General features: G+C 50.5%; 10 protein-coding genes across 10 annotated transcripts; 6 read left to right on the top strand and 4 right to left on the bottom strand.

The window, feature by feature from the left end:
• Window positions 1-784: 784 nt before the first annotated feature.
• Window positions 785-4,873, bottom strand: sskB (uncharacterized protein; the record flags this gene model as incomplete). The annotated part of the gene is made up of 2 exons (XM_056665225.1): window positions 785-3,071; window positions 3,120-4,873. The coding sequence occupies 2 exons, from the start codon at window positions 4,871-4,873 to the stop codon at window positions 785-787; spliced, it is 4,041 nt and encodes a 1,346-aa protein (XP_056522175.1).
• A 2,818-nt stretch (window positions 4,874-7,691) lies between these two features.
• On the top strand, window positions 7,692-9,419 carry N7515_004480 (ammonium permease MEP2; the record flags this gene model as incomplete). Its single annotated transcript, XM_056665224.1, has 6 exons — window positions 7,692-7,775; window positions 7,839-7,903; window positions 7,966-8,220; window positions 8,292-8,966; window positions 9,024-9,255; window positions 9,309-9,419. 6 exons carry the CDS (start codon window positions 7,692-7,694, stop codon window positions 9,417-9,419), a joined length of 1,422 nt encoding a protein of 473 aa, XP_056522174.1.
• A 653-nt stretch (window positions 9,420-10,072) lies between these two features.
• Window positions 10,073-11,602, top strand: N7515_004479 (U2 snRNP complex subunit CUS2; the record flags this gene model as incomplete). The annotated part of the gene is made up of 6 exons (XM_056665223.1): window positions 10,073-10,210; window positions 10,297-10,416; window positions 10,491-10,894; window positions 10,959-11,070; window positions 11,129-11,284; window positions 11,339-11,602. The coding sequence occupies 6 exons, from the start codon at window positions 10,073-10,075 to the stop codon at window positions 11,600-11,602; spliced, it is 1,194 nt and encodes a 397-aa protein (XP_056522173.1).
• A 519-nt stretch (window positions 11,603-12,121) lies between these two features.
• N7515_004478 (beta-tubulin) lies at window positions 12,122-13,966 on the top strand (the record flags this gene model as incomplete). Its single annotated transcript, XM_056665222.1, has 9 exons — window positions 12,122-12,133; window positions 12,234-12,257; window positions 12,338-12,363; window positions 12,436-12,477; window positions 12,535-12,589; window positions 12,661-13,116; window positions 13,167-13,657; window positions 13,710-13,865; window positions 13,933-13,966. The coding sequence occupies 9 exons, from the start codon at window positions 12,122-12,124 to the stop codon at window positions 13,964-13,966; spliced, it is 1,296 nt and encodes a 431-aa protein (XP_056522172.1).
• Window positions 13,967-14,411: 445 nt separating this feature from the next.
• N7515_004477 (uncharacterized protein) lies at window positions 14,412-15,859 on the bottom strand (the record flags this gene model as incomplete). The annotated part of the gene is made up of 3 exons (XM_056665221.1): window positions 14,412-14,811; window positions 14,868-15,454; window positions 15,527-15,859. 3 exons carry the CDS (start codon window positions 15,857-15,859, stop codon window positions 14,412-14,414), a joined length of 1,320 nt encoding a protein of 439 aa, XP_056522171.1.
• Window positions 15,860-16,611: 752 nt separating this feature from the next.
• Window positions 16,612-18,368, bottom strand: N7515_004476 (purine-cytosine permease family protein; the record flags this gene model as incomplete). Its single annotated transcript, XM_056665220.1, has 4 exons — window positions 16,612-16,746; window positions 16,818-17,580; window positions 17,633-17,856; window positions 17,946-18,368. 4 exons carry the CDS (start codon window positions 18,366-18,368, stop codon window positions 16,612-16,614), a joined length of 1,545 nt encoding a protein of 514 aa, XP_056522170.1.
• Window positions 18,369-19,910: 1,542 nt separating this feature from the next.
• N7515_004475 (uncharacterized protein) lies at window positions 19,911-20,378 on the top strand (the record flags this gene model as incomplete). The annotated part of the gene is made up of 1 exon (XM_056665219.1): window positions 19,911-20,378. One exon carries the CDS (start codon window positions 19,911-19,913, stop codon window positions 20,376-20,378), a length of 468 nt encoding a protein of 155 aa, XP_056522169.1.
• Window positions 20,379-20,801: 423 nt separating this feature from the next.
• N7515_004474 (uncharacterized protein) lies at window positions 20,802-21,397 on the top strand (the record flags this gene model as incomplete). Its single annotated transcript, XM_056665218.1, has 2 exons — window positions 20,802-21,261; window positions 21,327-21,397. 2 exons carry the CDS (start codon window positions 20,802-20,804, stop codon window positions 21,395-21,397), a joined length of 531 nt encoding a protein of 176 aa, XP_056522168.1.
• A 462-nt stretch (window positions 21,398-21,859) lies between these two features.
• On the top strand, window positions 21,860-23,412 carry N7515_004473 (T2 family ribonuclease; the record flags this gene model as incomplete). The annotated part of the gene is made up of 6 exons (XM_056665217.1): window positions 21,860-22,137; window positions 22,184-22,478; window positions 22,548-22,740; window positions 22,803-23,030; window positions 23,077-23,198; window positions 23,272-23,412. The coding sequence occupies 6 exons, from the start codon at window positions 21,860-21,862 to the stop codon at window positions 23,410-23,412; spliced, it is 1,257 nt and encodes a 418-aa protein (XP_056522167.1).
• A 774-nt stretch (window positions 23,413-24,186) lies between these two features.
• Window positions 24,187-26,388, bottom strand: ace2 (putative C2H2 transcription factor (Swi5); the record flags this gene model as incomplete). Its single annotated transcript, XM_056665216.1, has 1 exon — window positions 24,187-26,388. The coding sequence occupies one exon, from the start codon at window positions 26,386-26,388 to the stop codon at window positions 24,187-24,189; it is 2,202 nt and encodes a 733-aa protein (XP_056522166.1).
• Window positions 26,389-26,593: the final 205 nt, after the last annotated feature.

Below are 26,593 nucleotides of genomic sequence, written 5' to 3'. Positions count from 1 at the left end.
ATAGCCTGAGTAAACAGCTGTACCGAATCGAGATAGGACAGAGTGGTGAATGCCAAGATCTTGAAGTCTTGATATTTGCCATAAAAGCATAAAACAGGCTCATTTCATCGACCCCATGGGGTTGGCGAGATGCCACTGCGTCAATGGTAGGTAGTGAATCAAGTGATAAATTGTTAAACATCAATTTGCCGGAATTTTCTCCAACAATCACGGTCAAATCTCCTTGATACAAAATACAAACATCGTGCATGAATATCAAGCAATTTAGCCGCCGAGACACATACGAGGTGGGCACGGACATTTAGATCTTTTTCTTGAGTAGTAGTGTAATAGACGGTGATTTTGAAGGCACAGCGTGAGCGTGAGTCACAGTTCGGAAAGGCTTTGGAGATCAAGATGATTGTTCAACGATGAGATAAAGATATGTGCTAGAAACGAACAATGACCGAAGCGTACATACTAGAACAGACCAACACCGAGTTCGTTTACATCCGAGTGTTAGTTATATGGTGAGAACATGATATCAAAAAGCAACTCGCCAAACATGGCAACTTGCGGGACAGACAGAATAGGTTGAAACCAGCAAGCCCACGGTACATGTCTAGAGTTCCGGGGCGTGAATGAAGAATTGGAAAGAGGATGGCGGTGAAGTGAGGCAACGCTATGATATGGGGCGAGCAAAAGACATGAAGCAATGAAAGAGACGAAAGAGGGGTATCACATGCGATGCCGTCCCGGGATGGCGAGATCGAAGCGATTGTACCGGAATGACGCGAGAAGGAAATCACATATACGTCGAGTTCTGGCGTGTGGCTGTGGCTGAGCCGTTGGAGCTGGTGCTGTAATCGCTACCGGGCGTGGGAGGCTCCATGACAACCTGTTGACGGATGGAGACGATCCATTCGTGCTGGAGAAGTTCGGCCGCGGTAGCGCGACGAGCAGGCTCACATTCGAAGCAGCGGCGCACGAAGTCAATACCCAGCTCGCTGAGTTGGTCGGGAGATGGAAGCGCTGGCGTCTTGCCTTGGGCGATGTTGTACATGATTGCCCATTCATTGTCCAGCGTGGACCATGGCCGGCGGCCAGTCGCCATCTCGAGAACCACACAGCCGAGAGACCAGATGTCTACGGCACCTTGGCGGTTGTCGAGGCTTGCGACATCGCCGCGAATCACCTCGGGTGACATGTACATCGGAGTTCCTGTGGTGGTCTTTTGGTTCTTGCGCTGGTTGCCGGGTTCTTTGCCCACCGCCTCTTTGAACCCGGGAGCTTGGGGGTTGTCCATTGGGGCGATTGTGCGGCCGGTGCGAGCGATAATCTTGGCTGCGCCGAAATCGACGTATTTGATGACACCGTTGTGATCGAGCAGAATGTTCTCGGGCTTGATATCGCGGTGAACGATATGGGCTTCATGGAGATAAGCTAGACCCTCTAGGAGCTGAAGGGCATACACCTGGATGACTGTTTCATCCTCGATACGCCCGTGTTCTAGCAAGGCAGCAAGAGAACCACCCGAGCAGTACTCCATGAAGATGTAGACCTTGTCGCGGTGTACCTCAATTCCGTGGTAGGAGACGATGTTCGGATGGTCGAGGACTTCAAGCACGCCCATCTCGTCCCGAATCTGCTGGGCGATCTTGGGTATGAGTTGGGGGTCTTGCAGACGAATCTCCTTCACAGCCATCAAATAATTGCTGTCCAGGTTGATAGCCACATAGACAGACCCAAAGGTACCGCCACCGATAAACTGGCCTTGCTGCCACCGCAAAGTAACATTGGTGGCGGACGACGATAGCACAGTGAGGGATCGATCAGCCTCATCAGATCCTTCCAGCACCTTTCCTAGTGCTTGACGCTTGGCATCCTCCTCAATTCTCCTATCTTCGATCTCCACAATTCGCGCGTACCATGTTTCGCGCACAAGTTTGGACGCTTCCTCATCGCTGATGATTCGGCTGCTGCCAACCTGACGGGCTGCATTGCGTTCTTCCATGCGTTTCTCATTCTTCGCCGCAAGAGAGGATCGCGCACCCATGATATCGAAATGAGAGATGAGCAGAGACATGCAACCGGCAACTTTCAGTCTGAAATCACTGAACTGGTCGTGATCCATAGACAGGAGATGGCGGCTGGACGTGATCGCCATCGCAAACTCGAGAGCCGCCACAGCCCACTTGAAGGTCTTTCGGTCCGCCGCGTCACACTCGTCACAAATGAACGCAACCCAGTCAAGAGACAACTCCACCAACCGGGCGCTATTCATAGCACGCCTGTTGGCATCGACATAGTTTGAAGATCGCTTGCCAAACTCTGTTGCAAATGCATAGCATGCCTGTATCAGGTCATTGTTCTCCCACTCTCTCTCACGGAGTTGATTTTTGATGATAGACACGCTGTCCATGATGGTCATGGACAATTTGAAAGAGATCTTCTTGATCTTGTTCAACTCCACGTTCACGCGACCAAGGTTGGCACGCTGTTCGATAACCATATCAAGTTGGATGCCTGTGAGTCGTGCGAGCTCCATACGAGCATTCTGCAGCCGCTCTTGCATGCCTTCCACCACTATACGTAGCTTGCCTAGCCGCACATCCGTGGGATGTTCCAAGGAATCCAATTGCATCTCCTTTCCTGCCCAAGCCAGAGGCCTTTCGGGTCGGATAGCTAAGACATAAGGAATGTGAGCATCTGGAGTCGCGTCATCTTCTTTGAAGGACGTGGATAGAATAGCCTGGATATCGGCGGGACGGTCCCATAGTGCATGATGCGCGATCAAATAAACTCCTTTCTGCCCAACAGAAGTAGTGCAGGTGACAAGGAAGTGGTCGGAGATCAACAGTGCCTCGAAGAAATCGTAGGCAATGTCGGTAGTGATGTTGTATTCGGTCGCGTTCTCGAATAATTGGCACAAAAACTTGGAGAATCGATAGAGCTTGCGCTGACGAATGCGCGTTGAATCCAAAATGCTTTTGTATCGCTTGTCCATATCCTGCACGGTTTCTTTGGGTCTAGGGACGAGTTCACGTTCGAAATGAATCATGAGACGCTGCAGTGATCTGGCAGTCAAGGCACTGTTGTTTCGTTAGCTTTTGCAGTGATATGAAAGGCGATGATCTTACCTAAATTGCTCGGCCACCTCGATATCTCCACCATCAAGCCGCCGGCCAATGTCATAGGAGTAACCCCATTCCTGTTCCAAAATTTCGGCTTCTTTGAATGTGTTCTTGTTGGCGTTCAGTTTCCAATTAAGTAGTCGGAAGTAATATTTCATGGCATCAAGAACCGAATTGTCAAAGTTTTCGTCAACGCATGGCGGCAAATCCCAGCCAGGTTCTGGCTTCGAGACGTCAAGGTAGCGGAACTTGATGTCGACTGCCACCTTCATCAGGATTTGAAATTGAGAGATCATCTGATCAATCAGAATGGGGGCTTGTTGAGCCGGATCTTTCATATTCTTGGCATAAGAAAGACGGACTCGAATGATCTCCTGGATCAATCGGGAGGGGAAGTTGATCAATGTTAGCAGTTCCTCGATGTAGGGTGGCAGATGGCGCGCAGCGAACGCTTCTGAGTTCTCAATGAGGGTGCTCTTCGCTTTCTGAATTACGGCAAGGATCCGTAGAAGCATGCCGTCCTTGTCCTGCAGCGTCTTCAGGCCATCTTCTTTCATGATACGATCGAGGAAGGACGACCCATCCGAAAGATCATTCTTAGCAGACTTGACCCTAGGCTTGCTGAAATCCAGGGCTTCATTTCCCACCCAACTCTGCAGCACAGCCAGTTCGGTGTTGATGAGCGCGGTGATGTTGTGCCAAGAAAAGATGGCTGCACGGCTAGAGGTGAATTCCTCCGAGGCCACGCGTGGGAGCCCAGCTTCCATTTCCTTATTCGAAGAGTAGAGGACCTCACATCGCTCAATCTTCTCAACGATGTCCTCAACCTGTTGTCTTGGCGGTTTCCCGATTTCAGTCTCGCCTTTAATCTGGAATCCGATGATATCCTCAATGATAGGACCAAGACGCGACCGTGCGTCCGCAATCATTTTCTGCTGCAAAGGGATACTCCGACCGCACGTCCTTGCCCGAACTCCGATCCAGAGTGCATAGCTCTGAGCGGCCGAGCGCTTTGATTCCGCCGTGCCTATGAGTCGCTGTTTCTCTTGTTTCACGACATCTCCCTTGAGGACTGAGGCCAGCATGGAATGCCACTCAAGCCGCTCCTGGTTCTTGGGGTGCTTGAGTTCCTCCGTAGTTGGCAGGTTGTCGTCCGGAAGAAAGAGCTGGGTATCAGGATCATAGGAATCATCTTCAAAAGCCACTTCGGATGAGGGGGAGGGGTCTTCCAAATCGGCGTCCCCATCTATCATGCTGTTGCTTTGGGCGTCTTTAAAGTGATGATACCAGGCTTGTGGGTTCGCTCGAATCCGTTGTACGTAGGCTTTTTCTTGGGCTCGATATTGTGCATTTGGATCGCGTCGGGATCCTCGTTTCGCCGAAGATGACCTTTGGCGGTTTTCCTGAAGGCTGATGTATTGTGGTGGCCGCCGTTGTGGAGCATAGGTATTCGACGGGGTTCGTGCCGGCGCGGAGGGGCGCTGAAGTCGAGAGTCGGTAGGCATGCCAATACCATCGGGTTTGTCAAGAAGAGCGGCAGTGCCGACGCTAGCTCCACGAGGTCGTGTCATTAGAGGACTAGCCCATGAGGCAAGACTCGGTGAATGGGAGGGAGGGGAAGATGTGACGGTGGTGGCAGGCGTTTGCGCGTGGGCGTCGCCGGTCTCAAACCCTGAGTTGGTCCTCACAGGGTATTGGGGAAACTCATCAGAAGAGCCTGAGCCATCTGAGTCGGGACTGGGGAGTTCCGGATGCTGCATGGTGGTTATACAATGCGATGGTCCGGAGAACCTTTACTGATGTCGGACCAAGGTGATAGGAGGCGGATGGCGTGGCGGTGCTGTGTGGCTAACCGGATGGCGCCCCCGGATGTCCGGGAGCCTCCCCACCCATTAACGGTTTGTAGTCTACGATCCAGTGTCTGATCTGCTGAGAATCTTTCCTGTTTAATTCTCAGTCACTACGTGGCGTCAGTCTTGATCTGTATTCATATTAAATCCCGGTCTGGTACACGCGTCGCGTCCGGGTCTGAAAGTCAGGTGCCCTGCTGTACTCATTATTCCATGTGAAAACTCAGATCATCTCCATACTCCGCCAAGGCTCACCGTTTTGCCCCTTGACATCACTTTTGAAACTTTTGGAGACTACTCGCATGTTAGAATGAATGCTGCCTACAGTGTTCGTGCTCATTCATCTAATTCCCAAATCCTAGCGGTTATTTAGGGTCTGTTGCTATGTAGATAATCTTTGAAAACGCTAACATTTGGGTTTCTGGTCTGGCTGGGCATGTAGTATTGACTTTTGGTTTCGGTTAAGAACAAGTACAGGATGTGATTGGCATTTCTGTCTTGATTGAAAATATGTGCATGCAAGAAGTGGAGGTGAAAGAACCAGATCAATCCTAGGGGTAGTTGATGGCATACAGCAGCTGTCAGATTTCGAACAGATACACAAACAAATTGTTGAACGGAAGAGAGAGCACCAGGCATGATTCTCATTTGGCCAATATCAAATCATCGCGTCAAAGATATGTAAGTTCAATGAATACTGACGAATCAAAGCAACCTGATCACATGAATTACTCGATGACCCAAAGCGCGTAAAGTACATCTTAAAGCGAGTCGAATCCCGTCATACGCTGACTTTGAAGTACTCTACAAAGTACAATGCACCTACTTTCAGATCATGCAGAACATGCCCCTGACTAGACCTAAAATACTGTAAGAATTCGATCCTTGAAGATTTTGTATGCTGTCGATCAGTGGACCCGGGTGATCGGGGATCATTAACACTAGGCTGGAGATCCAGGGCCAATCTGCCAGAACTGAGAATTAAAACCGCAGCGGACACAGGCTACTTTGAGCTGCACTCATCATGAATCATGACTTGAGCTGTATTGCTAACCCTATCTACAGTCTGGACTCTGATCGAACCCTGCTGTGCCAGTGCTATCGCTAGAAGGACAAAATGGCTGAGCTCAAAGCACCAATAATGCCAGACGGCTGCATATATCCGCGATATACAAAGTCCAGTGTAAGATTCTCCTGCCCGAGTAGAGTTTTATGAACAACAGTGCCAAGGTTCAAGTCGGGATGCCGAGTCAATTTCCCACCAATCCCGCCAATAAAGAATTGGGTCCTTATCTTGACCTAGCGGAAACCCCCAGGCGCGTGGCAAAGGGTTAGTTAGTCTTCCCGCCCCATGCGGTTCTTAATGCTCTATCGTGTGGGGCCCCATGCGTCATCTTCGGAAGATTGGGGCCACTAAGAGATGATATCATGATGCGGAGAGAATACTCCGTAGAGCTAGAAACTTGATACATAAGGCTAGGAGATGCCCTGGTGGATAACTAGATATTGGGACCTGATATAACTAGTGAGAAACCCCGACAACTTCAAGCTCAATGACATCGTATCGTCCGTGGCGGAATAGGGCTGACTATAGTTTTGACCATCCCTCGCATTGTTCAATAGAGGTAATAGTCGCGCGTGTTGGATGTGAGAATCGGAAAGACATGATAAGGGGAAATTGGCCGCTGATTGGCTGGCTCGACACGAGATCGAGCCAAGATGATAGATAAGAGATCCGATATCCTTTTGGTCAACAACGTCACCTTCACAGGGCGATACGAATATCTCTTCGAATAGTACTTTGAACATAACTTAATATATTCGTCTTAAGGCAATAGGTTCAGTTTATGCATCATGAATACAGAAGCGAGGGTTTAACGTATTAAAAGATAGATATAAGCGACAAATAACGGGACCAGCCCGGATGCATGGGCCATGACAGCCAAAATGATAAAGGGAAAGCCTCTGATTGGCTACATTCAACATGATATCTACCTCCATCTATGGAGTGAGATTCGATTATTTTCAATTTATTTTTGCTGTCACTGGAATGACCCAATCTATCTATCACAAGTCATTTCCCCTGCTTATCACCGGGGGCCAATGCATGACGGGAGCTTGCCTCAAACAGTTCTCACAGTTTCTCAGAGAAAGGGCCAGGGAAATGCACGGATGATAGTCATACAGAGGAAGCGATTGAATATCGGATACTTCATACATTACGTATGCAGACACCTCTAGATCTGATCCAAATCACCAAAGTTGAAACCTACATACAAAACACAAAGCAATGAAAGTATGGTCCCGTTATTCTCCGATATTTTGGTTCATGAAGTATATCCCCCCCGTCCGCCTAGTACCCGGCGTGGCTGGCTTGGCCACTGCTATCAGCCATATCAGATGAATAACATCAGAAATCAAAATGACCATCTGGGCAATTTCCACTATCGGGGCTAAGCTCGATGGTCTGGTAAGCCTTCTAGCGTTTGACGAGGTGGAGTACATTTCAAACAGTCCCAGCTATTTATTATCGGGGTTTGTCCCTACAGGTTAGACATATCACTTTCACCTCCTTTCATAGCCTGGTGCTTGTAAGCCTTTTGTGCTCCGTCTTTCCTCTAGCCTTCTGTGTATCAGAGAGTCTTGAGGTATCTGTATCACTCCATTGGGGCTTTTGACCTGCTTCACTATCTGCTTGAGACATCATTGGTCCGGCTGAGGTTTCACCATGGCGGAATCTCCGGTGCCATACAATGGTACCATCGCTACTGGTGGTGACTCCCTTCACGATGACCTGAATATCTTCTACAGTGTATGTTGTGTGACAATGCTGTGGACTCGAACCGATGATCATGTTGGCTAATCGTTGAACAAGTCTGGTGATATCTCATGGGTCATTATTTCAACGGCCCTAGTATTGCTTATGATTCCTGGAGTTGGGTATGAATTGACCGCACACTTCCCGACTATTCTAGGGCCCATGGCTGACACCTCGTTGATAGATTCTTCTACTCCGGTCTAGCTCGCCGAAAGTCGGCCCTCTCGTTGATATGGCTGTCTATTATGTCGGTCGGAGTGGTCTCGTTCCAGTGGTTCTTCTGGGGCTACTCACTAGCCTTCTCTCATACAGGCGGCAAGTACATTGGCAACCTCGACAACTTTGGTTTCAAGGGTGTCCTGGCTGCACCATCTGTGGGCAGTGATAAGGTCCCTGATCTTCTGTTCGCTGTCTTCCAGGGCATGTTCGCCGCAATTACGTGAGTCATGAACATAGTCCATAGTCGGAAAGCCGTATCAACCAGCAACTGACAATCTATCTTCCAATTAGGGTTGCTCTCGCAGTTGGCGCCGTTGCTGAGCGTGGTCGCATGCTCCCCTGCATTGTCTTCATGTTCGTCTGGACTACTATTATCTACGACCCCATTGCCTGCTGGACATGGAACTCTTCCGGCTGGGTGTTCAACCTCGGTGGACTGGACTTTGCGGGTGGTACTCCCGTTCACATTGCCTCTGGAGCCGCAGCCCTTGCCTACTCTGTGATGTTGGGCAAGCGTCGTGGCCACGGTACTCACGAGCTCAACTACCGCCCTCACAATGTGACCCACGTCGTCATTGGCACCGTCTTCCTATGGGTTGGCTGGTTCGGATTCAATGCTGGCTCCGCTCTCTCTGCCAACCTCCGCGCTGTCATGGCTGCCGTTGTCACTAACCTGGCCGCCGCCGTTGGAGGTGTGACCTGGTGTTTGATGGACTACCGACTTGAGCGCAAGTGGTCTACCGTCGGCTTCTGCTCTGGTGTGATTGCTGGTCTCGTTGCCATTACCCCCGGCTCTGGCTTCGTCACTCCCTGGGCTGCTTTCATCTTCGGTCTCGTTGGTGCTATCTCATGCAACTATGCGACTAAGCTCAAGTACCTTATTGGCGTGGATGATGCTCTGGATATCTTTGCCGTCCACGGTATTGGTGGTCTGGTTGGAAACCTGCTCACTGGCCTCTTTGCCGCGTAAGTAAACCATCTTCCACCCTTTATATTTGACTGGAACCTGACTGGAGACCACAGCGATTACATCGCGCACCTTGACGGTGTCACCGAGATTGATGGCGGCTGGATCAACAAGAACTATATCCAATTAGGATACCAGCTTGCTGACTCGGTGAGCGGAATGGCCTATGCTTTCTTCGGAACCTGCATCATCCTTTTCATCATGAACCTCATCCCCGGTCTCACCCTTCGCGCCCCAGAGGAAGATGAAATCATGGGTATTGATGATGCTGAGATTGGCGAGTTTGCTGTAAGTGACCATTCCACATCCAGCCACAAAAAATTTCCTGACCGTTCTTTTAGTATGACTATGTCGAGATCACTCGTGATATCGTCAACGGGGTGGAAGGCTCAGAGACTGGCTCTAGGCGCACCGTCACCCCCACGGGCGAGGACGTTGAGACGAAGGCATAGATTCGATTGATGTGATTCCTGTTTTTTTCTTTATTTAATATTAATACTTCATTTCCTTGCCTGCTTTTCCCTGGCGGAGGGGTGTATATGGGTGCTTTGGGTTCTCAGTACTGCAATTCGGGAGTATGCTCCTAAGCTGGAGACCAATTGATTCTGAGTCTCGTAGCATACTTCAGATACCCGAATATAAGTTGCATGACAGTCTTCAAAGCCAATCCCGCGGATGGAGTAAGAAATTGACGTAGAGCTGCGCAAGCAAGACTATCCAGAAAGACTGCCACGTATGTATTCACTGCCTTGTCACAGCCTTGAACAGATCCATGAACCATCGGAATAATGCATCCCACATGTAGAACAATCGCAACGTCGGTAGATTCCTGGTCTGCGCAACGTCTTGACATCTTCGTAGTGTACGGAGTAAGGCAGCGAGGCTGCTGTACCGATACAGCGGGACCCACCCGTAGCTCAGCACCTGCCGGAATCCCGCCCCGCCGAGGGAAGATCGTGAAATTGACGCGACAGCACATCGCAAATCATCGCAACCCCTCTCTGTACACTATTTTACCGTGGAAGCGGCAGTTTATTTCTTTTGTCTCATTAATTCTTCATCTGAAATCCTTTCAGATCCTTCCAGCGACAGTGATCCGCCCAAAATGGGGTTCCCAACCGACCCAGCAACGTTTGAACAGGATGACCGCATCAGCTGGTCCAAGGCCGACAATTGCTGGATACTTGAAACAGACGACCGAGAGTTTCAGTATGATACGGCTCTCAAGCGATGGGTCGAGAACGTACGTGACCCTGTCCTTAGCCCACCGGAGGCCTTGCGCCGGTGGACTTCTCATCAGTTCCGGAGCTAACTGGAGTATGTCTCTAGATCGACGAGGACCTTATCCGCCAGCAGCAGCAGACGTACCAGTTCAAGGGTGTGACCGAGACCGAGGCCACTCACCCGCGTGAGCGCAAGCAGAAGAAGCGCAAGGAGATGCAGGAACAGGTGAGTGTTGGATAATTACTCATTGGAGCTTGAGGGCATTGCAGGCTGACACATTGCTCCTTCTCAATTTCTAGGCCGAGGAGCAGCCCAAGGCTAAGAAACAACGCGCCAACACCGCTGTCTGGGTCACGTCGATTCCGCTCGACGCCACTCTGGATGAAATCCACGCGACCTTTGCGAAATATGGAATGCTGGCCGAGGAGCTTGATACCGGAAAGCCGCGGATCAAGATGTACAACGATGATGACGGAAACTTCAAGGGGGACGCCCTGGTCGTGTATTACCGCCCCGAGTCGGTTAACCTTGCTATCAACATGCTCGATGACACCGATTTCCGAATGGGTATCCCTGATCCCTCTGGGAAGAAGATGCAGGTTCAGGAGGCCGATTTCGCCTACAAGCGTGAACAAACTGCGCCGACAAAGATGTCTCGCCAGGAAAAAAAGAAGATCCAGGAATTGCGTGAGAAGATGGAGAGGTGAGTGTCGATCATGGGTTCGTGGTGACGGAAGAAGGAGCATACGCTGACTTGACTAATTCAGGCGTCTCGCTGAATGGAGTGATGATGAACAGTATGCGGATGTGAAGAGAAAGCCAACAGAGTCTGATAAGCACATGGTTTTGAAACACATGTTCACACTGAAAGAACTGGAGGTTCGATGCTCTCACTTCTTGCTATGCGGGCCCGGACCCCCGGCTGACATGCACATAGGACGACCCCACTGCCAGACTTGACATTGAAGAGGATATTCGCGAGGAGGCCTCCAAGATTGGTGAGGTGACTAAGGTGGTGCTTTACGACGAGGAACCCGAGGGCATTGTCAAAGTCCGATTCACCGATCCAGCCGCTGCAGTCCGTTGTGCCAAGGTAGGTCTCTCCAACGGCTGATAAAATTGATAGCGTCTACTAATCGTAATCTAGGCTATGAATGGCCGCAAATTCAGTGGAAGCCCTGTTGTGGCATACATCTGGGATGGGAAAGAGAAGTTCCGCAAGTACAACGCCCGTCGCGCCGAGTATGAGAAAACCGCAGCTATGGACTCTGGGGAGAACGACGAAGCCGAGATCAAAAGACTTGAGAAGTTCGGAGCCTGGCTGGAGAGCGACAAGACCCAGCCGCAGAACAAGACGGAGGACGCTACCCCGGAAAATCGCGAGAACGACCAGGAGGGCGGCAAGGACTAGCTCAGCCAAGAAACGACAACATCATTGTAACAACAACGAGAATGGCAAGAACTAGCCTTCGGCCCTTCTCAAGGACCAGACAACACAAGTGAATATGTGACTTCAATGTTCCAGCGAGAACTGCCGAGGTGAACGGAACGCGGCTTGCTACGGAAGGAGCAATTGAACAGATACCCAATGTACGATTATTGAATTATCCAGCGAAATTAAATCATTAAATGTGTCAGACTAAGGAATATTGAATGTATGTAAATTGCCTGTAGCTGTACAGTAAGTACTGTAGTGTTGTACCCAAAGAATCCCAAAATGTGGTTCGTACCTTCCCCGAGTCCCGTGATGTGCGGCTATACCCAATCAGGTCTCTCCCCCTGAAGTTCAATTGTTGACTTGTTGATCCCACACACACCGCTCAACTGTCTTCTCGCTTTCTCTTCTTTTCCCCCATCCTCCTGACTGTTACCGGTCTATATCTTCTTTTTCTCTTCCTTTTATTTTCTACGGTATCCCCCTCCCTTCAAAATGCGTGAGATCGTACGTATACCCTTGCCTCCCGACGCGTCTTGTGTTTTCAGACAACCCCCCTGAATCAAAGACCCCGCTGTAAACAGATCTTTTGCTAATGCTTTTATAGGTTCACCTCCAAACCGGCCAGTGTGTAAGTTCGCCCTCGATGACAATGGAACATTCTTGGATCCATTCTTCGGTTTGTGGGACTAAATTGTGCTCGAATTACAGGGTAACCAAATTGGTGCCGCTTTCTGGTACGTGTAGCGTCCCGACGAAACTTTTCGCGTCAGGTATCAATTGACAACAAAATACTAATTGGCATATAGGCAAACCATCTCTGGCGAGCACGGTCTCGATGGTGATGGACAGTAAGTTCAATGTGATGGATTTTACCACGGTGGATTGGCCGTCTGACATGTTTCTAGGTACAATGGTACCTCCGACCTCCAGCTCGAGCGTATGAACGTCTACTTCAACCATGTGAGTACAATGGCTTGGCAACACGCTTCTCGTGCACTTCTCTAACCAGATCTTTTTCTTTTGCAATCTAGGCCAGCGGTGACAAGTACGTTCCTCGTGCCGTTCTCGTCGATTTGGAGCCCGGTACCATGGACGCCGTCCGCTCCGGTCCTTTCGGCAAGCTCTTCCGCCCCGATAACTTCGTCTTCGGTCAGTCCGGTGCCGGTAACAACTGGGCTAAGGGTCACTACACCGAGGGTGCCGAGCTCGTCGACCAGGTTATCGATGTCGTCCGTCGTGAGGCCGAGGCTTGCGACTGCCTCCAGGGTTTCCAGATCACCCACTCCCTGGGTGGTGGTACCGGTGCCGGTATGGGTACACTCCTGATCTCCAAGATCCGTGAGGAGTTCCCCGACCGTATGATGGCCACCTTCTCCGTCGTTCCCTCTCCCAAGGTTTCCGACACCGTTGTTGAGCCCTACAACGCCACTCTCTCCGTTCACCAGCTTGTTGAGCACTCCGATGAGACTTTCTGTATCGATAACGAGGTATGATATGCGTGAAGAAACACTGACGGGAAGAGTACTGACAACGCTAGGCTCTGTACGACATCTGCATGCGTACCCTCAAGCTCTCCCAGCCCTCGTACGGTGACCTGAACCACCTGGTCTCTGCCGTCATGTCTGGTGTTACCACCTCCCTCCGTTTCCCCGGTCAGCTCAACTCCGATCTGCGCAAGCTTGCCGTCAACATGGTTCCCTTCCCCCGTCTGCACTTCTTCATGGTCGGCTTCGCTCCCCTGACCAGCCGTGGCGGTCACTCTTACCGCCAGGTCAGCGTGCCCGAGTTGACCCAGCAGATGTTCGACCCCAAGAACATGATGGCTGCTTCCGACTTCCGCAACGGCCGCTACCTCACCTGCTCCGCTCTCTTCCGCGGTAAGGTCTCCATGAAGGAGGTCGAGGATCAGATGCGCAACATCCAGAACAAGAACCAGAGCTACTTCGTTGAGTGGATCCCCAACAACGTCCAGACCGCTCTGTGCTCCGTTCCCCCCCCGTGGCCTCAAGATGTCTTCCACCTTCGTTGGTAACTCCACCTCCATCCAGGAGCTCTTCAAGCGTGTCGGTGATCAGTTCAGCGCCATGTTCCGTCGCAAGGCTTTCTTGCACTGGTACACTGGCGAGGGTATGGACGAGATGGAGTTCACTGAGGCCGAGAGCAACATGAACGATCTTGTCTCCGAGTACCAGCAGTACCAGGAGGCCTCCGTCTCCGAGGGCGAGGAGGAGGAGTAGTAAGGATTCCCCACATTTCCCGGATTACGAATACAACGACTAACGACTTCTTTTCCTTATTTTTAGCCTCGCTGAGGACATTGTTGATGAGGAGGTTTAGATAAATCTCCTTTGAGATTTGTTCGAAGTTAATACCCTTGTCAAGCCTACATTCTCTACCATTCGGACCGGCTGTTGGGGCGCCTGCTCCGAACCAAATTTGTTTGAGCGCTCCTAATTTACACCCTTTTTTGTCTATTTTCCTGCTCGGCTTGGGTGATCGACCCCTCCAGAATAGCACATAATGGAAAACAAGTATGACTTTTGGCTACTAAGGTTGTTCATGTAGTGAATTCTTCAGTCTTGTAATCATGGCATGCCCTAATCGAATCTCCTTCAGAATGCCGAAATATCATTATGTAGTACTGCGTAAAGGAATGTCCCACGGCTGTAAGTTAGCCTGTAACAGACCAGGTGAATACACAAAGTCTAGCCATGGCTGTCCACATCAACCTATCTACCGTCTATCATCACTCTCCTCGCAATTCCGAGGCTGCCTTCTATACTCAATGGAAAGGACACTTGCCCGTCCGATACTCCTTCAACTCCTCCAAAGTCTCAGCCAACTGCTTCTGCCCCTTACCCTCAAAGTACTTGGGTCCAACATCCGAAATCTTATACCCATTAGGATAATACTTATCCCCTCCATCACCAGGCACAGGCCGTCCAAGCGCCCAAGTCACCCAAGCCGTGGGACCCCATCGGTTCCAGAATGTAGGCTTGACATAGTACGGCGCAGCATCCCACGTGGTAACGAAATGGCGCTGGTTCGCGTCCTCGCCTTCCGTAACCGACGCATAGCGCATGAAGTACGGTCGAGGCAGAGCCAGATGGCGCAAGAAGAACCTGCGAGTCGCGAGGACTGTCGAGAAGAACGCCGAGGAGAAGGCATTGGGAGGGTCGTAGCTGTTCAAAGTCAATTTCGACAGATCACCAGCAAAGAAAAGAAAGGAAAAACTTACTACATAGCCTTCCGCAACCTCTCATCCATCATATACGAAACAAACTGCAACCCAGCCGGATGCAAAAACTTCGGCAACATGTACAGAAGCACGGCAGTAGTCTGATCGGCCGTCTCCCGATTCTTTTTAAACGGAACCATAGTCTCCTCCTCATACTTCTGACTCCAAGTATTAATCTCCTCCAGCCACTGAATTCCATCCTTGAACCCCGTTTTCCCAGATGGTAGCTTCTCATAGCTAATCTCCAGCCCGTCCCCGACAGACTTCCAGAATGTCCCGATGGCACAGCGCTCCAGGTCAGTCAGCGAGCGCCACTCGTATTTCTCGATGAACTTGATCGGTTCGAGGGCGAACAGCGCCAGCGTGAAGAGCATGTCGTCTTCGAGGATCTTGCCCGAGGAGCGGTAGCCGCTGTGCAGGTAGCGGGTGCGTGCGAGACCGACTAATGAGCGTGCGGAGGCTGGGTTGTTGCCGACCATTTCTTGGACTAGCACGGATGTGTCGGTGTAGCGTTTTAGGGAGGTCCCGGGGTTGGAGAATTGGCTGGTTTTTGTGAGGAGGCCTGAGATTGTGGGGATTCCGTAGGTCTGTTGTTTTGTTAGTATGTAACTCCAGATTGGGGGGATGTGAGGAGATGCGGGGGGAAAGGGTAAACATACTCGGAATAGAGCGAACTGCAAGGCCTTGACAAACATGAATGGGAATTCGAGTTGGGCGACCTCCTTTTGGATCTCGTAGGCTTCTTGGTCTGTCATCTTCGACAGCGACTCCCGTGTGGGGTACTTGTATTTCTTTTGGAGTTTGCGCATCCGACGATAGCGCAGGGACATGGCCAGTACTGGCCATGCGAGCAAGAGCCCGGCGGCGTAGGGGGCTAGCTCTGAAGCTGTCATGGTTGTCACTTTTGACATGGCTGTCATGGCTTTTTCTGGGGCCAGTGGGGCCAGTTCGGCCAGGGTGGCCAGGGATGATGATACCCAGGAGTCAGCCATGGTGAGGAATCTGGGGAATCTGAGGGGGAGCTGAACAGTAGTAGCCTAGTACATAGGGTCCCGAGAAGTTTAAATAAAACGGTGAGAGACTGGGAAAGATTCATAAATTTGTAATTTATGTAATTATGTTCACTATTTATGTTTACTCCCTGCCATATCTTGGAGTGATGGCTTACCATGGCTTACTATCCCCGGACTCCACCCTCCGGTCTACCTCCGGTCCCCGCTTGTACCCGCTTTCTTACTCTTTTGACTTTTCGCATTTACCAATGAAAGGTCTCCGTTGGCGTGATCTAATCGGCTTAAAGGCTTAACGCCGGCGTGTCAGACAGTCAGACTCCATCATTTCTAAGGGTGTGACAGTGTGACTCGATCTCCATACGGGTTACCGAAATACCGAGCCTCGGGAGGAGATTGTCACATCTCATGTTAGGGCTCATCTCGTAAACCTTCTCAGGGCGAAGAGGTGGCTCGGGATCGCGACATGGCACACCTCAGCGCCGTTGTGAAGCTTTATTCTTCCTTCGAAAAGGCCTGAGAAATCGTCAGCACCCAGCTCAAGCTGATGGCATTTCATTATTTGATTGAATTATGAATTTCTATCTTATTTTCACAATTACAGGCCCGACAGTAGCCGACACCCTTATCTTTTAACTCTTTACAGTCTTCACTATGTACTCGCGGTTTGCGGGGAATGTGACGATCTTATCACTTCATCCTTCCCAGCCCCTCAAATGATGAGTGGACCAACCCTAACGACCAATGAAGAGGAGCTCCAAAGCCCGTAATGGTGGGAAAAACACCGCTGTGAAGCCCGCAGCCAACCACAGACCCAAATCAGCGTCGCCAGCCATCTGCGCAATAGGCCCGATATAATAGGCTTGAGACTACGGAGTACATCTGATGTCAGCAGATGCAACTAAACGGGGCTGCTTTCTTCAGAGGAACAACAACTTACCATGCCAACAATCGCACCAGCCCATCCAATCAGGAAAGCCACTGCCGCCGCAATACCCATAGGCAGTTTCTCGCGACAGTTCCACTGAGACCAGTCGTACCCTCTATTCCGGCGGAAAATCATATCCTCCTCAAACACAATCACAACAAAGATCATCACCCAGTATCCGATCAACGGCAGGAAAGACTTGAACACATCATACAGTTGATTCCGACCTCCCATCGCAGAAGCAGCATAAATAACGGTAGCCACAGTTGTAAAGACCGGCTTCGGAACCTTTCCAAACCTCCCTCCTATCATCTGGATATTCATGCCCATGGAATAAGCTCCAGGAGTGTTATTTGCCACCAATGCCAGCACATTAATGACCGCGCAGAACTTGCCGAACCCGCCGAGCCTGTCGTACGCCGTCATCAACACGCCTCCGGGGCTGCTGCCATACTTTGCGGCGTAATGCACCGAGCTGGCAATCACGGTACCGAGGCCCACGCCCATAAGCAGTACAATGGACATTCCCAGTGTGGCGCCGAAGAGGGTTATGAAGAAAGTGCGTGAGCTCTTGATGTGCGGCGGTAAGTAGACGTAGTAGTCGGCTGCGAGCGGGGACCAGGCGAGGGCGATGGAGAGGCCTAACGAGAAGAAGGTCATGCGTTTGGCGATTTTATGTTCGGGTGTCATTGGGGTTTGGTAGTCGAACTTGAACTCGGGACCGACGGAGCCGAGCATCACGCATATTACTAGGAGCTGTGGTAACCAGGCGACTCTGATTGAGAGTTAGTGTTGCACTTGGTCGGGGATTGGTGTCGATGCATTACCGCTCGTAGAGCTGGAAGATCTTCATGCCAAATGAAGCCATTGCCCAGCTAATCACGGCAACGATGACAATGCCCACTATCACAGAGAGATGGCCGCCAGAGACGGCGGAGAGAATTTGTCCGCCAACCACGCTGTTCACCATGCTATATCCCAGATTCGTGAAGAGGTTGAGCACAATGCAGACTTTGCTTGGGTAGTAGCCCATGAAGTACCGTGCCACGATCTGCATCCCCATGAGTACTCGGTCTTCTCGGGGTCATTTTCTCTCATTCGTTGCACAATAGCGCCAATGGAGCAGGATGTAACACATACCAAAGTTCGATTCCCACTTTTCGGTCCCCATATACTCATAAACCCAACAGTGCAATTGCCCGCCAGACATCCGAAAACAGCGCAAAGAGCTGCATCCCGAAAGCTGAGTCCTAGCACCAGTGTACCGATTGATCCGACGACGATGTTGTTTGTCGCCAATGTCATGCTGAACCACATAAGTATCATGTGAAGGGTTGTTGACTTGGTGATCTGCTCTCGCTCTTCGATGGGAATGGGACCGACTCCACGGGTTTCCACCATCAACCCTGTCATCCAGCGCCTCCATCTTGACTGTGGTATGGGATCTGGCTTCACGAGATCTGTGGCGTTGGATGAACTATTCGACGCGCTTTTATCGAGCTGGAGTTGGCTGGCGCTGTCTAAAGGCCAATCGTGGGCTTTTTCGACATCTTGGGGAATCATTATCGGGTATCCTCAAGTCGTGTTTTATATATACTTGATGTTGTAAATCCCGGCAGCTATCCAGACACTAAACAAGAAGAGAGAAAGAATAAGCCCTCAATATGAGAGGGAGGAGTTACGGCATGGTAGATATAAGGAGAAAACGCCTCCGGGCCAGTGCACCATTGCTAAAAGCTATTACGAGCGCCAGCATTGCCCCGTCTACTCACCAGGCCGTGTAACGACAGGGCTAAAGCCGGGGCACGCATTCCTCAGCAATCAAGGCGCGAGCGCTCCCCGAGTAGCTTGTTCAAGCCCCAGCCTGCTATTGCATCACTGTGGTATCGCCAGACAAGGAACAAGCTTGCGGGATCGTAGATCATGCGTCGGTGGAGAATATCAGAGCTCAAGCTAGCTCCTGGGATATTATATGTGGGGACAGGAGCTTCGCGCTGTTGTTGATCCGTCGGTATCTAGAAGCAACACATACATCCAACCCCCCTCTCTCCTCTCCCCGGACTGCCCTCATGATACAATACCCTTGAAGGAAGGGGTGAGCTCATGACTGCCACTGGGAGAAATACTCCGTAAAAGTGCTCTTGTCGTGGGCTCTTGGACTGGTGATCTGCGGTGTCCTTCCTGTATGGGGTATGTTGCATACTGGAAAGCTCCGAATACGCATGCTCTGGAATGTTCCTGATGCAAGGAGGCTTGGTAAAGACCCGTGATATGATGGTTTCTCGGGACTAGAGGGATATATATGGATTGGAAAGGTGGTGATCTGCTTGAAGCTTTAATTAGTACTCCGTAGTGAGATCTGCAAAAATGTATACAGTATCGATCGCTTCCAGGTTGTGATTGATTTCCGGGTTCTTGCTTTGACTCGCTTCATTTCTGAATGAAGATTCCTCTCAAGTATCTGCTCGCTATAGGTAGATAGTATATAGTGATAATAGTGTCACAGATCTCTTTTGTACCGACACATCCACTTGTATACAACCCTCGAGGAGGTGGTAAGTCAGACAGGGGTAGCTATGGAGGCTTGACTTGTGCTACTTCAGATTCTCTATGCCAACTGTTCGAGTTTATGCTCGGGTTTATGCTCTCAGGACATTTGTATGAGATCCCGAATTATGCGAGGTTACGTAGAGTCTCTAGCTCGCTCATTCACTCAACAGCCAAGCAGCCAAGCTTCTCTCTGACCCACAACCCGACTGTGTCTGTCTACATGTTCTTAGCACTTACTATTTCTTGTGTGAGGTGGGGAGTTATTGTTAGACGGTGCTGAAACCGCTGATTCACTTGCAAAAAGAGTGGCTCTATGGCTGAGGTCCTTTGTTGTACAAGGTTTGTGCAATATTTAGCCTGTTACTCATACAATGCCCTTGTATCATGCAGTTTCTTTCATTGTGGATTGCGCACATAGAGCAGCGACAAACATAGATGGCCATATATATCACAGCTTCCCTCACCTTCAACCAACACAATTACCCATTACCCCATCTCCTTGCCAGCCCCTAGGCTGACTCTTGTTGCATCAAGATCTTCATCTTCACTATGCTAATGGCCGTTCAAGACATTCGCAGAGAGAGCCTTGCAAGCTCCTCATCTGCCTCCACAGAACAATCAACTGCACCTCCACAAAGCCAAAGCCCACACGTGGTAGTGCCCAGTCCTCGCCTGAAGAATGGCTTTATAAAAGTCCACATGGCTGGCGAGGTCACTGCCGTCTTTTGGTTGCGTCACTATCTGGATGCTCCCTCCGACGATTACGAAGCTCAGTTCAACGCTGAAGGCCTTGATTATACTACATTCATCGAGGATTTGGAAAGGCACTTTGGGTACAATGTGCAGCAGCACTCGATTGTCTGGGACCCGAGAGGCTTCGTCAACGCCCTAGACTGCCAGCATGTGGTCAGGGGTCAGAATGCCTGGGTGACTGCTCTGATTGCCATGCAGACTCAGAGATCTCTGGGAGAAGAGGTCATTTTCCACTTTCACATTGTGAACTACATTGAGTATGGTATGTGACACGCTGTGACGCTCATGAAGCTGATATCTCATACTGACTTTGATACGTGCAGAGCTATATCAAAAGGCTCGAGCTTCGAAGTCGACTAAGGAAGAGCAAGTCTCAGGACGGGGAGTAGGAGACGGTTTCAGGCGCGAGATAGGTTGGAAAGTGCGAAGGGAACAGTAGCTCGGTTTAGGTGATTCATATTCGGAAGGAGCGTTGACTTTAGACAAATTGTTATTGCAAGTGCAGTTTTCAGAGCTTTTACATCGTGGGTTTCTCGTAGCGTCTTACTTCCCACTCCCCACTACTTCAACTCCTGTCACCTCCCTCCACCCATACCACATCCGATCTCAATATCTTACCCAAACTCATCTCTCTTTGATCTCCATCCAAGCTACCTGATATCAGACGTTACTCGAAGCTGCCTTCATCCCACCATGGCGGAGGAGGCCCGATGGAGCCCTCCGCTGGATCTCAATCTACTGTGGTTGACGGACTGTCTCATTCAAGTCAGGGATCAATATGACACAGAAACGAGCCTGTTTTGGCTGAGACAATACCTAAACGAACCCTGGGCGCCCCGTGCCCCTGGAATTGCATACTCCAGAATCGACCACGACCGTTTAAACTACAACTGGTTCGAAGAAGATTTGATCGAGCACTTCGGCTACGACCGGCGCTTTGATGAGATTGCATGGGAGCCCACTCGTCATATGAGTGCGCCAAATGCCCATCGTGATACTTTCTCTCGGCCTCTGACTGATAACTACTCCGTTGTTCATGACTTCCGGAGCTGGGTGGATGCGCTGTTAATAATGGGGGATGCTAGCTCGAACTCGTTCAGTATCGCGTCTGGGTGTCCTGTCAACATGATTGTTTACTTTACTATCGTGCACCGTAAGTGGATATGCCTCAACTGTTGGGATTGGGTCAAGTATCTGATGGCTGATAGATTCATACAGATGAGCACGATTCGGACTACGTTGAGAGCTCCGGCTCTGACAGTGACTCCAATGCTGAGGACGATGGATGATAATTGATTTGTGCTAAATCACCGACACGCTGTCCCATACACGGTACATGCCATGAGAGTCATGAGAAAGGAGAGTCCTAAGGAGATATGAGATGGAGGGACAACGTTATGCCCCAAAGATATCTAGTTCGAAGCTTTGAGTGGGGAATACTGAGATAATCGAGAAAACGTCCAAAAATAGCAAAACCAATCTTATCAGAGCTGAATTCTTCCTCTTTTGTGACTTGTCCAGCTGACCTTATCAGCTGACCTTATCAGTGATCTGAATCTCCGCACTTAGTCATGTGAGACTCCGCACGAACCCTACTGCAGTTCTACGATAGCTTGTAGCCTCCTGTATACATCTCCTATTGTGACTACGACTTTACTAGCATTGTCCTCTCTCCATATACTTATCGTTATTTTCTATATCAGATTGACGACCGTTTCTTCGAACTTAGAGCACCAATCCAGCCACCGACGATGATGCGGGGATCATCACAACAGTTCATGGGAATCCCCGGACCCCAAAAGATCCTCAAAACAATCAGCTCCATATGGCTTTCGCAGACCCCCAATGAGCTTACAACCCCTGGATCCTCATCCTCATGTCCCGGATCAGAAATCAGTTGTCAAGCCCAGTACCACGGCCAAGACACCTGCTGCTTCAACTACCCCGGTGGTCAAATGCTGCAAACTCAATTCTGGGACGTGGATCCTGCTCTCGGCCCTGCAGATGCATGGACTATACATGGGCTTTGGTAAGCTTGATCCAGACTGAGCGTGAATATCAAACTAACTCGTCAGGCCCGATCACTGCGGCGGCGGCTTCGACCAATTCTGCGACTCCAAACGCGAGTACAGTAATATCTCGCTGATTCTCGTTGATGCGGGACGTGGAGATTTGCTCGATTATATGAGTGAGTACTGGAAGGATTTCCGGGGCGATGATTCCAACCTTTGGCAACATGAGTGGAATAAGCATGGCACTTGCGTCAGCACACTCGAAACACATTGCTACACGGATTACTTGCCGCAACAGGAAGTGGTGGATTATTTCGACAAGACTGTTGAGGTATACAAGGAGTTGCCCTCTCATGAGGTAAGTGCGACCCTATCTATGTCGATAACGCAATGTAATACATCAGACCCTAACTCCAATCTATATAAGTTCCTCGCCAATGCTGGCATCATACCATCCCAAACAAAGACATACGCTCTCGCAGACATCGAAGCCGCACTGGAGCTTGCCCATGGAAACCCCGTTACAGTGCGTTGCCGAAACGGCGCCCTCAACGAGATCTGGTACTACTTCAACATTGCAGGAAGTCTGCAAACAGGGAAATTCATCACTGCAGGTCCAGGTCAGTCAGACATCAGAACCAAACATATTTTACCAATCGAGCTGCAGCTGACAGAAACACAGATGGCCAGAAATCCAACTGCCCATCCAAAGGCATCAAGTACCCGCTAAAGCATCCCAAGCACGAACCAACCCCAGGCCACCCCGAGCCCATAGCACCGGGGACCCCCTTCGCAGGCCGAGGCAATCTAATCGTCTCAACATTGAACCGGAAGTATGGTTGTATAATCAGCTACGGAACCTGGTTCACCTCAGGGACCTGTGCTACTTTCCGAGCGGAGAAGCTATCAGGTTCGTACTTTGCATAATGCATCTACTATGTACTATGACCCGATAGTTAACATGAATTCATATCTCACAGATGACAAATTCACCCTGAAATCTAGCAAGGGGCCCTGCGCTTTCCAGGGTGACGCCCTTACTTGCGGACCTCAGATCACCGCACCAAGCGAATTCACTGTACGTATATCATATCTGCCGGGCTATTGACTAGATATCTACTGTGTGGTGGAAATGCTTACCGTTATACCAGGCCAAGGGCGATAAACTGACTTATAATGATCGCAATATCTTCTTTGCGGATCATGTCCCTTCGAAGCGGACGCAGAGTACTGTGTATGCTTCGCAGGGACAACGGTCTATCGAGGTGGAGATTACTTGGACTGGGAAGTAATTTGTTTTATTGTGCTGCTTTGATGCCTAAGTTGCAGGCATGTCGGTGTTATTGGAGTTTGCGTGCACAGATTGATCATTGGGACTGGGCTGCTTGTTGATACTGACGTGTTATTGTTAGATTATTGAATACAACATAGAAATACCCTTGCTAGACTGTGGTTATGCTCTCATCGTTCTCTGGGTATGGGTATCTATGAATGTTCGTGCCTCAAGAATTGCTCCAGAAGTGTTTACGAAGTATGGGATGGATAGTACATGCAAGCTTACGATAAGATGAAATAATAGAAGTACAAGCTATGCCCGAAAGCATCAGTCGAGATAAATCCGTAGACCATCTTGCCGACGGCATAGGTACAGAAAAGAGATCCATTGACAGTGAAGACATGAAATACATATTGCATCGTGAAAAGGGGAACATAGAAGAGTAAACGCGATCTCTGTTGCCAGACATCGAAGTAGATCGATGAAGGCAAACAGATCAGAAGGTTATCATGGGAAAGACAAAGAAAAAGAGAAAAACAACAACAAGAAAGGGAAATACAGGGAAGGCAAGGGCAAAGCAAAGCCCGGTAACACCAAGTCCCGCAAAGCGTCAAATCCGAATGTGCAAGAAGGATAACGCCCGTTTTTGGTCGTGTGTTCATTAAGTGTACAAAGTGTACAAGGTCATCTCGTCCGTATCGTTGCAAATCTCGCCGAAATGTAAATTAGTCGCGCCGTATGTAGTCATGCTGTTTTTTTGTTCGTTTCGCCATATTTGTAACCAATTTGTTCAGGGGTCGACCAGGAACTCGCTTGACAGACAGTCGATGGGATCTGTCAGGTTGTCATCCATGGGAAGGCCGGGGAAGGTCTTCTCGGGGTAGTAGGAAGATGCCGCGAAGTCATTTGTGTCAATGAACTGGTAGCTCGGGAATGTGGAGAGTCCTGAGTGGGCTAGATGGCCAAATTCCTCGCGCAGGTCGTCGGAGGGGTCTTGTGTCATGAAGATGTCAATCTCGGAGCCGACAGAGGACTCGGCGAGTGTGGGCGCTGTGCGCGGGGAGGACATCTCGCGCGGGGAGAGCGCCGAGTCGCTGTAGAGAGATTTCTGCGAGTAGGTCTGCGAACTGAGGTTTGAGCCGTACTGAGCCATTGCTTGCTCGTATCTGGCGTGCGCGAGCTGCGGTGGTGACAGTGGCAGCATGTCATCTTCGAACTTGACGTCCAGGGAGCTGTAGGTCTGGCATGGTGAGGAGACGGGGTTGTAGGTGTCCCCGGGCGAGGTGGGCGGAGTAAATGATGAGACGAGTGTGGACGGGGCATAGTTTGGCGAGTTAAACACAGGGGCTTCTTGCAGAGTGGCATGGCTATTGACGGGGGCGATAGAGGCGGACTTCTCAGCGGCGCGCTGACGAGTACGGTTGGACTTGGCCTGGCGAGTGTCGATATCCGGTCGGCTGGTCTTCTTCTTTGGGGGGCGGCCGCGCTTGGTGGTCTTCGGGACGACTCCAGTAAATCCTCCAACGCACATATCCCGCTGGCGGTGACGGGTGAGCGCATCCTGTCGGGCGAAGCTGGCACCGCAGGCACAGGCAAAGGGCTTGTTTCCGCTGTGGGTTTTGAGGTGACGCTTGAGATCGTGGCCGCGCACAAAGTGCTTTTCACAGATGTCGCACTTGAATTGACGGTCTCCGAGGTGGGTCTGGACGTGGGACTTGATGTTCTCCTTGCGACCAAAGCGGCAGAGGCAGCCTGAAAAGAGACAGACCCACTTTCCATCTTTAGGATCGGGGCCGGAGATGTACTTGGCAATCTCGTCAATCGAAACGCCGGTCTGCTGAACCGAGGCCTTGACTCGAGCGTCGAGGTCGCTGTCGAAGGCAGGTGGCATGGGAGAAGAAGACGCAGTAGACAAGCCGCGCTTCTTGGAACGGCCGGTGGAGGGCGTGATCGAAGCGGTGGTCTTTTGCGGAGTCACTTCATAGCCATTTGGGGATGGCATATCCGCAACTTCGGTGAACGACGAGGTAACCGGGGAATTGACAGGCGAGGGCATGTGGTGCTTCATTTGCATAGACTGGACATAAGGCGCTCCTTGCAGGGACTGAGATCTTTGCATATCGGAAGCAACGGGGTGATGAGGGAATGAGAAACTGTGGGACTTGGTTGGGGTGGGGTCATTGCTGTACATGGAATAATCAATGGATCTTTTCAATGGGGTAGCATCGGGGGTCAATGGGGAGTTGTCTGCGATCTCGTTAGCCCAGCCATATGCCAAGGAAGACGAAAGGTCCGTACAAGCAGTAGAGATCTGCGACAAAATCTTCGCAGATGGAGCCTTTGGTTGAACAGAGACTGGATGCATGGATCCGGCATAGGCCGTCACCTGCTCATTCTGGACCATTTGCATATTGGGCTGAGGGAACAATTCCCAGTCGGCATTGCCAGCAAATTGTTGGTGTTGCTGATTTGAGAATTGCTCCTGCTGCATGCGCTGGAGCGCAAGTTTCAATGGCGTGTTGTCAGAGCTTTCACTGGAGGATCGAGATAGCGCTGGGGCGCCGACGGAAGAGGGCGCAGGACTGCCAGTGGTGGTGTGGATCGCTTGCAATTGTTCTTGGTTGAAAGCCTGGCAATCAGACCCGAGCGAGGGCTGGTTCTGATATTGGCAAGGTTGTTGAACCTGTATGCCTGATGGGAAAAATGACTGCTCGGGCTGTTGGGCATAAGATTGATACTGCTGTACCTCTCTCTGGGAGTGGAAACCTGCTTTTTCGTTAAAGTAGTCTCGCAGCTGCGAGACCGTCTTCGGCTGGTGGCGGTCCATAGTGGCCTGGTGACTGAAGGAGCTGTAGTCCATAGTCTGGCCGCGACGATGTGACCGACGGGGTTGCATATTGCCCATGAATGGCGCGTCGAATGGGGCAGCTGGGGTGGAAATTTGACGGCGATGGCGACCGTTTCCCAGCACGTTCGAAGTGGACGAATTCATGGCTTTGGCGCCGATTGACGGGGTTGTCCTGGATAGGTGTCAGTATGGGAATAAGCAAGCGCAATGGACGTTCAAATAAAAAGTGGGAAAGTGGGAATTCGCTAGAGTCTCTAGAAGCTCAAGCTACAGTGAAGTCACAGGATAGGAGAAAGCCCTTAAGAAAGCCCTTAGGTCACACAGTTCAAGAATTGTGAACTGAACTTGA

This window comes from Penicillium bovifimosum (assembly GCF_028826915.1).
Source record: "Penicillium bovifimosum strain IBT 22155 chromosome Unknown utg000004l_segment0_segment0, whole genome shotgun sequence".
In the NCBI taxonomy this organism is placed as follows: domain Eukaryota; kingdom Fungi; phylum Ascomycota; class Eurotiomycetes; order Eurotiales; family Aspergillaceae; genus Penicillium; species Penicillium bovifimosum.
This window is presented reverse-complemented; position numbering and strand designations above follow the sequence as displayed.